The 11,669-nt window shown below is 43.2% G+C and overlaps 2 protein-coding genes across 2 annotated transcripts in view; both read right to left on the reverse strand.

The window, feature by feature from the left end:
* Positions 1-8,968, reverse strand: part of LOC108579895 (microtubule-associated protein futsch-like) — a 47,977-nt gene extending 39,009 nt beyond the window's left edge. The window contains exons 1-2 of the mRNA XM_017943515.1: positions 8,603-8,968; positions 85-8,540 (exon numbers count right to left, since the gene is read on the reverse strand). Of these exons, the coding sequence (XP_017799004.1) occupies positions 85-8,540; positions 8,603-8,879 (8,733 nt within the window). The 5' untranslated portion in view covers positions 8,880-8,968. The remainder of the gene's footprint in view (positions 1-84; positions 8,541-8,602) is intronic.
* LOC108579896 (neurofilament heavy polypeptide-like) lies at positions 8,888-11,397 on the reverse strand. The gene is made up of 2 exons (XM_017943516.1): positions 8,940-11,397; positions 8,888-8,892 (listed from the first exon to the last, which is right to left on the reverse strand). Exons 1-2 carry the CDS (start codon positions 11,395-11,397, stop codon positions 8,888-8,890), a joined length of 2,463 nt encoding a protein of 820 aa, XP_017799005.1.
* Positions 11,398-11,669: the final 272 nt, after the last annotated feature.

The raw sequence follows: 11,669 nt of genomic DNA on the forward strand, positions 1-11,669 counted from the left end.
AACTGTTTTTGGTACTTCTACGTTTTCTTCAGTTGGTTTCGGTGGCTCCACTTTTTCTTCAACTGCTTTTGGCATCTCTACTTCCTCTTCAGTTGGTTTCGGTGGTTCTGCCTTTTCTTCAACTGCTTTTGGTACTTCTACGTTTTCTTCAGTTGGCCTCAATGGCTCCCCCTTTTCTTCAACTGCTTTTGGTATCTCTACTTTCTCTTCAATTGGTTTCGACGGTTCTGCCTTTTCTTCAACTGCTTTTGGCACCTCTACTCTCTCTTCAGTTGGTTTCGGTGGTTCTGCCTTTTCTTCAACTGCTTTTGGCACCTCTACTCTCTCTTCAGTTGGTTTCGGTGGTTCTGCCTTTTCTTCGACTGCTTTTGGCACCTCTACTCTCTCTTCAGTTGGTTTCGAAGGTTCTATCTTTTGTTCAACCACTTTTGGCACCTCTACCTTTTCCCCAACTGCTTTTGGTAGCTCTACTTTTTCTTCAGTTACTTTCAGTAGCTCTACTATCTTTTCAGCAGGTATCTGTGGCATTGCTTTATCTTTAGATGGTTTTGTCTCTTTCTTGGGTATTACTTTAGGCATAGTTTCAGGCGCAAGCTTTATTTCATCACTGAGTAGTTCAGCAATGGCTGTGCTTAATTTCTCCTCTTTAACTTCTTTCTTCTCTTCAACTTTTTCCTCAGATTTTGTTGGTTCAGGCGAAGCAATTTCTACAGGTATCTCTTTCGGCTTTTCTTCTTTCGGAGTTGTAGGAGCAGTAACTGTTTCCTCTTTCGTCTCTGGTTTCTCGTCTTTCAATTTTTCTTCACTGGCTGCTCGCGAAACTGATTGCTCTTTCTTCTTTTGCCTTCTCTTCTGCTTTTTCGAGAGCTTAGCCTTTCCTTTCGCTTCAGCCGGTTCCTCTTTAGCTTTCTCTTTTTCTTCAGTTGGAGATTCTGGAGTCTTGGGTGACACTTCTCCAGGTTTTTCTTTTATCTCTTCTTTTTTAGGTACTTCTGCCACTACTGGTGCCTCTTTCTTCTCTTCAGCGATATCTAATTTGGAATCAACCACTTCTTCCACTTTCTTTTTGCTTATGTCCTTTTCCTTTGCGTCTTCTTTTACTTCTTCTATCGGTACTTCTTCTTTAATTTTAGGTTCAGATATTTTCTTCTCTTCAACATTTTTCGCTCTCTTATTTTTAGACTTCCCTTTACGCTTCTCAGGTTTCAATTCTTGGGCAGGTTCAAGTGTCTTTTTACTTTCGATTTCAGGTGTTGCAGGTGCTTTTACCTCTTCTTGAACTTCTTTCACTTCCTTAACTTCTTTAACTTCTGATTCTTTCGCAGGTTTTACGTCACCTTCTCTCTCCGATTTCACTTCAACTTCTGGTATCACAGTTTCGTCTTTAGGTTGCTCCTTATCAGACCTTCCTCGTTTCGACTTCTTATTCTTCTTCGAACCACCAGCAGATTGCTCTTTCGTTTCCTGTTTCGGTTGTACTGCTGTTTTAGCCTTCGTCTTATCCTCCTCAACAGTTTTATCTGCTTCTGCAGCCTCAGACTTCGCAACCTGCTCTTCTTTTTTCATTTCTATCAGCTTATCTACCTCTTCGGACTTTTCTTCAATTTTCTCTACAGGAGCTTGAACATTCTTCTTACTTTCCTGGTTCAGATCAGAGTCTTTACCCTTCGACTTGCCCTTACCCTTCCAAGTATCTTTCTTCTCTTGCTGTTTCTGAGCTTTCTGTTCAACCTGTGGTTCTACCTTCTCTTCCTCCACTTTCTCTTCACCTTTCACCTTGCCCTTTTCTTTTTGAGGTTTCTCTTTACCCTTTCCTTGCTCATCTTTCGTCACTTGATCGGCATCTGCACCACTTGCTTTTCCTTTACCCTTCTCTTTCTTAGATTTCTCCTTTCCACCTTCTTTTTCTTCTTTTCCTTTACCTGTCTCCTTCTTTCTCTGTTCCTCTACTTTCTGTACATGTTCCTTCTTCTGCTCTTCGCTCAGAATATCTTCAGGGATTATAGGCTTATCACTCGACTGTCTCAAAGCACCTTCGTCTCGCCTAGCACTTCTAGATCGCGATCTAGATCGTCTAGAGCGCAATTCCTTTCGATTCACGAACTCCATGAAGCCTTGTTCGTCGACTTGAACCACTTCTTCAATTTTCATCGGTTTCGGAGCATCTTCAACGACGATCTGTACTTGCGAAGGCGAACGTTCACTCGGTTGCTCTTTTTTCACGACGACCTTTTCGACAGGTGACGATGGAAGACTATCGGGTGATTCGACGTGCTTGCCAACTATGGTAGCCCACGAATCTTTCGTTTTCTCTGCTGCTTCAGCTTCCGTGACAGTTTGCGCAGAAGATTTCGTGGCGATTTCTTCTTGCTCGATCTCTTCCACCCACGAAATTGGTTCTTCTTTGAACGAGTCCTTTTCAACAACTTGTTCGTCGATTTTCTTGTCTGTTGTTGCAATTTCTTCAGGTTTGGATGTTTCTTCTTTCGCTTCAGGAGCTTTTGTGCTTACTTCGCTCTTTTGCGAAGCCTCTTCGAGTGTCACTTCCTTGTCTTCGGTCATTTTATCCATATTTTCGTCAGATTTCAGAGGAATCGGTTTGAAGAGTATCTGATCTTCTTGAACACCTGGCGTAGGTGTTCTTCTGCTGGAAGCTGTCACTTGTGCGTACGATTTAGAATCTTTTCCATCCAATTCTGTTGATTCCTCAATTTTCTCAGCAACAGCAGTCTTCGTTCTTTCCTTTTCATTGTCACTAGTGTCAACAGAAGGCGTTTTTGCTTCAGCATTGCTCTTCTCTTGCTTCGTATCTTTCTTCCTTTTCTCTTTCTTTTCTTCTTTCGTCGGTTTCTGCTGTGCTGGTAGACTCTGAGGTACTTCAGGTACAATTTCTGCTACCTGCTCCAGTTTTTCAGCTTTCGGTGCTTCAGGTATCACTTCTTCAGACGTGACATTTAAGGTTTGCAAATTTTCTTCGGGAATATTGGTCGTTTCGGTTGTTCCTTTCATGCTGACAACGGATGCCCATGATTTTGTGCACACTGGTGCTTGAATCTCTCCCTCAGAGGGTTCTTTTACTTCTTCTTTAGGAACTTCTTTCATTTCTTCCTTAGGACTTTCTTTTACTTCCAGTTGAATCTCTTCCTTCTTAGCTTCTTGTGGAAGAACTTCAGTTAAGCTTTCTTGAGGCACTGTTGGGATTTCAGGTCCTTTCTTCGATTTTCCTTCACGTTTTTTCTTTGATTCTGGAGAACCGACTTCTTGCTTATCTTGTTTCTTTGCTTCTTTCTCTGGAGTAGACTTAGCTTTAGCTTCAGGCTTCTCTTTTTGTTGCTTCTGCTTTCCTGGTTTCGCTGGAGCTTTCGTTTCTTCTTTCTTAGCATTCTCTGCAGCTTTAGAATTGTCTTCTTTCACTGGAGATTGAGGTGCATTTGTATCTATAACTTCAGCCTCTTTCTCTTCAATTGTTTGCTCTAATGCTTTATTGTTTGCCAATTTCTCGGTTGTTTCTTCTATAACAATAGATTCTTGTGGTTTCATTGGTTCTTCTCTGATCAATTTTTCTTCTTTTGCTGCTTCCTTAAGATCTTCTTTTTTCTTAGATTCTTTAGAAGCTTTCTTCTTCTCAGAAGCTGCTTTCTCCACAGGTTTCTTTTCCTTTTGTTCCGTAATAGTCTGAGTTTCTGGTGCTATTTCTTGCTTCTTTTTCTCTGCTTGTGTTTCCTTGGAAGTCTTCTTCTTCTCAGAACCAGGTTTCTTTTCTACAACTTTTTGCTCAGTCACTGCTAGAGTTTCTGGAATTATTTCTTCCTCCATTTTCTTTGATTGTACTTCTGTAAGTTCAACTGCAGGTTTCATTTCCTCTTCAACACTTGGTTCTAACGCAAGGAATGTTTCCTCTGCCAGAATACTTTCTTCGAACATTTCATCTTCCTTCTGATCGCTACTTTGCATGTTCGATGCTCTAGCTTCTTCTCTAAGGAACTGTTCTATAGTCTGTGGCACATTCTTAGCTCCAATAACTCTAACATCTTGCTTCTCGAAGAACTCAGTCTCTTTAATCGACATTGGAACTTCCATTTTAACTTTAGCTTTCTCACCTTTCGGTTGCTTCTCTTTTTTTGATTTTTCCTTTGACTTCTTATCAGACACTTGTTCCTCCTTCTGTTTCACCTTTTCTTCCACTTTCTTCTCAGCTAAATTCTTCTCTTTCTTAGCTGTATCCGTTACTTCGTCATCAACAAACGCTGCTGCGTGCAAAATTTCGTCTGTGCTATTAATTATTGCAGTCATTTCTCTAATAGTTTCAGCAACATCTTTGATAAGAGGAGACTCTGAAAATTCTTCAGCTGTTTCTTCTTTTACAACTTCTTCTATTTTCAAAGGTTGCTCTTTTTCTTTCCGAACTTCCAATTTCGCAGGTCGTCCCTCTTTCGTCTGAACCTTCATTAATTCCTCAGCTTTATTTTCTTCTTTTTGAACTTCTTCTACTTTAACAGGTTGCTCTATTTCTTTTTGAATGTTGTCTACTGTTTCCACAGGTTGTTTTTCCTTTTTCTCAACTTCAAACATCGCAGATATCTCTTCTTTCGCCTGAACCTCTGCTAATTCCTCAGCTTTCTTTTCTTCTTTTTGAACTTCTTCTACTTTAACAGGTTGCTCTTTTTCTTTTTCCTCTATCTCTACAATTTCCACAGGTTGTTTTTCCTTTTTCTCAACTTCAAACATCGCAGATATCTCTGCTTTCGCCTGATCCTCTGCTAATTCCACAACTTTCTTTTCTTCTTTTTGAACTTCTTCTACTTTAACAGGTTGCTCTTTTTCTTTTTTCTCTATCTCTACAGTTTCCACAGGTTCTTTTTCTTCTTTCTCAACCTGTTCCTCAAATTCCTCCAAAGGAGCAGGCACATCTTTCTTCTCAGCCTGCTTAGATTTCACCCACTGAGCTTCTAATTCATAGAACATGCTAACAGGATACTTTATAGTCTCGTCAATCAGCGCCATCTTTCTATTCTCCACCTCAGTTGTTTCTTCGTCCTTCAATTCCTGCTTTTCCTCCTTAGGCTTCCTCATGATCGCTTCCTGAACGATTCTCTCGATGCTCTTAGCTCTTGGAGGTGTGCAAGGAGGTGCATTCTCTTCCACTACCTTCACCACTTTGAAACACTTGTAGAAATTACTCTCAGCCTCCGTGTAAGGATGATAATTAAACCAGTACGGTTTAACCAAGTCCGCGTAATAACAAGAAATAACATCTATCTCTTTAGGTTTAGAATCTTCAAATTTAACAAAAACTTCAGCTTGTTTCTCGTCGTCAGCCGATTTTCCCTTAACTTTCGTCGGTTTACTTTCAACTTCCTTTTGTAGAAGTTTTTCTTTAACATCGGAAGCAATTTCTTCCGTAACTTTCTTTTTAATATTAGAAGATTTCTCTTCTGCAACATTACCCTCACTTCCTACAATTACTTTCGCAATTTCTTCTGTTTTCTTCATTTCTTCTGAAACTTCCTCTTTAATATCAGAAGACTTCTCTTCTGCAACATTACCCTCACTTCCTACAATTACTTTCGCAATTTCTTCTGTTTTCTTCATTTCTTCTGAAACTTCCTCTTTAACACCAAAAGACTTCTCTTCTACAATTTCATCTTTCTTTACCTCCACAACACTCTCTACAACTACCTTCGAAATTTCTTCCGTTTTCTTCATCTCTTCTGAAACTTCCTCTTTACCATCAGAAGGTTTCTCTTCTACAACATTACCTTCACTTCCTACAACTACTTTCGCAATTTCTTCCGTTTTCTTCATCTCTTCTGAAACGTCCTCTTTAACACCAGAAGACTTTTCTACTCTAATTTCATCTTTCTTTACCTCCACAACATTACCTTTACTCTCTACAATTACCGCAATTTCTTCCATTTTCTTCATCTCTTCCGAAACTTCCTTAACACCAGAAGCCTTCTCCTCCACAACTTCATCTTTCTTTACCTCCTCAACATTACCATCACTCTCCACAACTACCTTCCCGATTTCTTCTTTTCCAAGAACCTCAGCCTCCCCTTCATCCTTCACCCTACCCTCCTCAATCTTACACTCGTCATCTCCCCTCGATTTCCCCATCGAAACGATCGCGTCCCGTTCCTTCTCTATCACACGAATCTCGCGTTCGTCATTCTTCGCGTTTCCTACAGACATAGCCGACAATGGAGTCCCAGAACGACCTCTCCGCCTATCCTGAACGCTACCAAACAGAACTGGCTGACCGTCTTCGCCGAGACTGTCGATATATACCGCGTAATCAGAACTCGACAGCCCTGTGTCCGAGGCTAACTTCTCTACCAATGACGCTTTCGAGGGGATACCAACAGCTGAATCATCCGATACCCTAGCATATCTGGTGGTTAGGCTAGCTTCTACTGTTTCGGGACGCAGGGTGATTAGTTCAGTGGGTTTGGAGCCTACGATCTTGGGTAAGGGGATGCTTTCTAAGATCTCTACGGATTTCACGGATTTCACGTTCGGCGGTTTCACTTCCATAGACCCGGGCATGCTGGTCGTAGTTGTCACCGTGGTTACCGTTTTCTCGATGATCAACGCTTTGCCTGTCGTCGACGAGGAATTGTCCTCGACCGAGAAACTTCTGTCTAAAACGGTCTCTTCTTTTACCAATGGTTTCTCGATCGAATCATGCGATTCAGATTTTGTCTCGTCTGACAATTTCGCAACAGGGAATTCTTCAGGTGTTTTCTCGGGAGAACTGTCTTTAGCTTCAGCTGTTGGAGTCTCAGGTTTTAACGGTGTCGGTACTTCTTCGGTTAGTTTTTCTAGCGGAACTTTGCTAATTTCGGTTACAGCGGTGTCTTTGACTGCCTTCGTGTCTGTGTCGGGATTTTTGGGAATTGTGTTTTGTTCCAGTTGCTGTAATTCGAGGGTAATCTTGTCTTTCATCTCCTGCTTCTTCTTCTTCTTTTTGTCAGCCTTTGGTGTACCTGATTGACTGGTTTTGGGCTCTTCTTTTTGTTCAACTGCAGGAGTTGGGATTTTTTCCTTTGGTTTGCCTGCTTTTTTAGGGTTCGATGGTGCTCCTGGAGATTCTGGTTCATCGAGTTTAGGTTTTGCTTTTGGAGCTTCGGGAAGAAGAGTTTCTTCTTTCCTTTCTTTGTCAGAGACTTCGACACTTTCGCGTGCTTTTGATTGCTGTAAAGCTTCTTCTTTGACAAGTTCGATTAGGGTATTGACAATTTCTGCGGTTTTGTCGTCGGGAGAAGTCATTTCTGCACCAGGTTGAGCATTAGTTTCGAGTGGAATATTAAGAACATTCTTATCTTCCTTTTCTTCAGTTTGAATTGTACCAATTTCCTCTTTAACTTCAGTGGTTATTTCTTTCTTCTCTTCTGTTACAGATATTTGTTTACTCTCATCGATTTTATCACTATCTTTATCTAATTTCGGTGTTAACTCTTGTATTTCTTCTTTTATCTCTGGTTTCTTTTTCTCTTCTATGGGTGATACAGATTTGGAACTTTCTTCTTTCTTTGCTGTTACAGGAGATTTAGATTTCTTACCCTTTCTCTTATCTGACTGTCCTTTAGCAGGCATCGCAGGTTCTTCAGGTTTCAAAATTTCTTTCTTCGATTCCTCTGCAACAATTTTCTCGTCTTTAACAGGTTTTTCTTCGACAATCTTTTCTTCTTTCTCAGGAACATCTTTCGTTTCAGGTGTTAATTTCTGACTGACTTCAGGTTCTTTCTTAGATTTCTTTCCACCTTTCGCTTTAGCCTGTTTCTCTGGCTCAGCTTCTTTCTTTATTTCTTCCTTTGGCACAGAATCTTTCTTCGAGTCTTTGATATCGACTTTCTTCTCAGAAGGTTTCTCTTCCATTTTCTCCTCTTTCACCGTACTTTCCTGCGTAATTATTTCCGATTTCACGATCTCGTCAATTTCAACTGATTTCTCAGCTTCAGTAACCACCATCGCAGACTCTATTGCGCGTTCAAGTTCGCTGATTACAGCCTTCTGTTCTTCCTCAATGTCTATCTTCGCCTCTACTTCCTGTTTCCTTTGATCTTTCACTTCGTCCTTCCTTTTCTTCTCTTTCACGTTCACCCTCTTATCTTTATCATCTTTCGCTGCTTTTACTTCAACCTCAGCTTCAATTTCTTCCTTTTCAATCGGTTTCGCATCTTTCTTCACCTCTAACTTCTCCTCAGGTTTTGCAATTTCTTTCTCTCTCGATTGCTCCACCTTTCTCTCTTCTTCCTTTGCTTTCCTCACGTCTTTCTTCTCCTGTTCCTTCTGTTGGCCCGATTTCTTAGCCATCTGATCCTTCGAAGACTCTTGCTCGTTCACCTGTTTCTGCTTTTTACCTTTCTTCGATTTCTCCTGTTCTTTAGGCTTCACTGGTTCATCAGCCTTAACTTCAGCCTTCTCCTTCGACTCAGCTCGTGCTTTGTCCTTCGATTCAGCTTTATCTGCTTTCGCAGGCTTCGCAGACTTCGCGTCTTCCTGTTTCTTCACTGGTTCCACGTTTTCTACATTTTTGGCTACTTCAGGTTTAACGTCTTTCTCTTTCTTCACTTCTGATTTGTCTTCGACAGGCTTCTTTAATTGCTCTGTGTCAGTTTCAGTCTTCGTAGGTTTAGTATTGTCTCGATTGGGCTTGTCTTTCGCTGCGCCAGGTTGTTCTTTGCCTCTCTGTTTCTTCTTCGAAGCAGATTCCTTCTGAGGTTTCTCTTCCTTCGCTTCAACCTTTCTCGTTTCACTAGCAGAGTCTTTTGACTCGTCCTTTCGAACTTCAGCTTTCGTTTCTTTAGCAGCTCTAACGTTATCCTTGGTATTCTTCTTCTCCGAATCTTTCTCTTCCTTGCTTTCTTTCGTATCATCCTTTGCTTTAACCTGTTCTTTCACTGTAGATTCTAGTTCATCCTTATTCCTCGCTCTACCCTGCTTCTTCTTCTCACTCGACTTCGCATTCTTCTTCTCGCTTTCTTCCTTAGGCTTCTCCATCGCAGCTGGCTCTTTACTCTTACTCTGTTCCCTCGACTTGTCCCTCTTTTTCTGCTTATCCATATCCTCGATCTCCTTCAAAGCCTTATCAATCTCATCGTCCACCGACTTCTCCGTCTTCTTCTTCCTCGGCTTTCTCTTCTTCTCCTGAGATCTGCCCCTCTGCCGAACCTCCACCTTCTCCTCTTTTTCATCCTGTCTCTGAACCTCAACCTCTCTCTCCTGTCGAACCTCCTCCACCTTCTGAACCTCAGCCTCACCGATCTTCGAAACCACCTTAGAAACACCAGATTCCTCCACACCAACTACCTCTTTCACCTCCAACTGCCTGAACTGCTCCACGTTACCCCTAACCTTCTCTTTCTGAGGCTTCTCCCTCGGGTGCTCGGGTCCTCTGCGAGCTCTCTTCTCAGGAATCTTCGACTTTGGCGCATCCTGGTGTGTCTTCCTCGTCTCTCTCCTCCTCGTAGTGTCCCACTCCTGTCTCGCCTCCTGCTTAGTCACAGAGGACTCTCGAACCTGCCTCGCCTCCTGCTTAGTCACAGAGGACTCTCGAACCTGCCTCGCCTCCTGCGGAGGACTGTTCTCGTGCACCGAGGAAGTCGTCGAATTTACAGGCGATCGAGAACGTTCCTTCACCTGTCTCAACGCTAAAGTCGTCGCTGCCCAAGGTTGCGCACTCGTGGTTGGCGTTGGTTTAGGACTGAGCCCCTGTGACAAGATCTGAGCGTACGAGAACGTCTTGCTCTCACTCGAAGTCGCAGGTTTTTGCTTCACAGTTGCTGTCTCTGAAGCTGTCACAGGTTGCTGCACAGGTTGCTCCTGCTCCACGGGTTTCTCAGGTTCAGACACTTCAACCGGTTGAACAGCTGGTTGAACGACAGACTGAGCAACAGGTTGAACGACAGACTGAGCAACAGGTTGAACGACAGACTGAGCAACAGGTGGATCCACAGCAGGAGGATCCACAGCAGGTGGAGTTTGACTAGGTAAACACTTCTCTTCGACGTTCTGCACCACAACAGGCGGATTCTTCGGAGGATTCTTGTACTTAGGCTGATGAGGCTTCTGCTGAGGCTTCTGCAACGGATTCTGCTGGTAAATCTCCGGCTCTGGGATGTAACTAGGCTGTGCAACGTACTGTTCCGTAGGGAAACTGATCTGACTCTCGGTGTAATGAGGAAGAGCGATCGGTTGAGGCGGTGCAGCCGGCATGTACACGTAAGAACTGACCGGATAGGCTATCTGAGACCCGATGAATCCCACCAATTCCGGAAGAGGCGGATGGATATAATTGTAGACTTCGGAAACTTGTTGCGGCACCGGTCTCGTCACGTTCTCGTAATTCTTCTCGTTCATCAAGACATACTCCTCCATAGACTCGTCTGCCCAACTAGTCGGCGTCTCTCTCGACTTCTCGTGAGATTTCACCGCAGAAGGAGTGACTTCTGGTGCTACTTCAGCTACCACTTCAGTTTGTTGCTGCGGATAATTCTCTACTGTCACTTGTTGACTAGATTCCTCCACGCTAGTCTCTCCAGAAACCTCCAATTCCTCGTCAACTTCGACTCTAGGCACCTTCAAATCGACATTCTCCCCCTGAACACTTTCCACGGAAGACTCCTCGAGCACAGTGTCCCTGATCTCTCTACCAACGACACTCGCGTCTTTGCCAGTCTCCACCGAAGGACTCCTCGAAGTTTTCCCTCTCAGAATATCAGCGTACGAGGTGGAACCTGGCACCCAGATAGGACTAGCCGATCTTCCTCTCCTCTCTTCCTTAGGTGCCAACGTGTTCCTCAGTACCATTGGTTCTCTCCTCTGTTCCAGCACTCTCGAAGTATCCACCGGGTTTTCAGTCTCCGCAGATGGATTCCTCTCGCGACTTTCTCTTCTGATCTCTGTCGCAGCTTCTTTTCTAACGGAACCACCTCGTCTAGATTGAATTCTACTCTTGCTGTCCACAGAATCGACTTTAGAGACATGTCTAGTTGCTTCGATTTTGATCTCTGGCTCCCTTTGTTCAGGCACCTCCTCGACTTTACTCTGTTCTTCCTTCGCTCTCGTCTCTGTCTGCTTCACAGCCGGCTGTTGTTGCGTAACGTTGTCGCGGACAGATTCGACGACAGGCGGCTGTTTCTGGATCTCGTTGTTGGTTCTCGACAATTGCGCGGTAGGTCTGAACACCTGAATCGCGAGCGGCGTCGGCGCAGCCTCGTCTCGAGGATTTCTAAAGGGACTAGAACCTCTAGAGTTTGGACTGGTGCGACCAGCAGCGATGTCAGCGTACGAGACCTGATTGACCAGCCTGGTCTCGTTGTTCTGTACATAGTACGGGTCCACGGTGTATATCTGATCCAGAAGTAGCTTGACACGTTGGCTCCAATCGTCCATCCTTTGCTGCAGGCTCTGCTTTATCCGCCCACGGAGGAACAGCCAAGGCACAACAATGGAATACACATACGGTCAATTTTCTGGGAGTCTCTTTATATAATTTTTTTTTTGGTTTGCATTTTATTTCATATTTTTTTTCTATCAGGTATATATATATAGATTTGTTTGAGTTGTTCAAATGGCGGAGTGAGAAATAAAAGAAGATGTTAAAAAAGGGGAAGAAGGGGGATGTTTCTTTTCTCGAGGGTTAGGTTAGGATTGTGAATTCTCTC

Source organism: Habropoda laboriosa, unplaced genomic scaffold (genome assembly GCF_001263275.1).
Source record: "Habropoda laboriosa isolate 0110345459 unplaced genomic scaffold, ASM126327v1 scaffold2, whole genome shotgun sequence".
In the NCBI taxonomy this organism is placed as follows: domain Eukaryota; kingdom Metazoa; phylum Arthropoda; class Insecta; order Hymenoptera; family Apidae; genus Habropoda; species Habropoda laboriosa.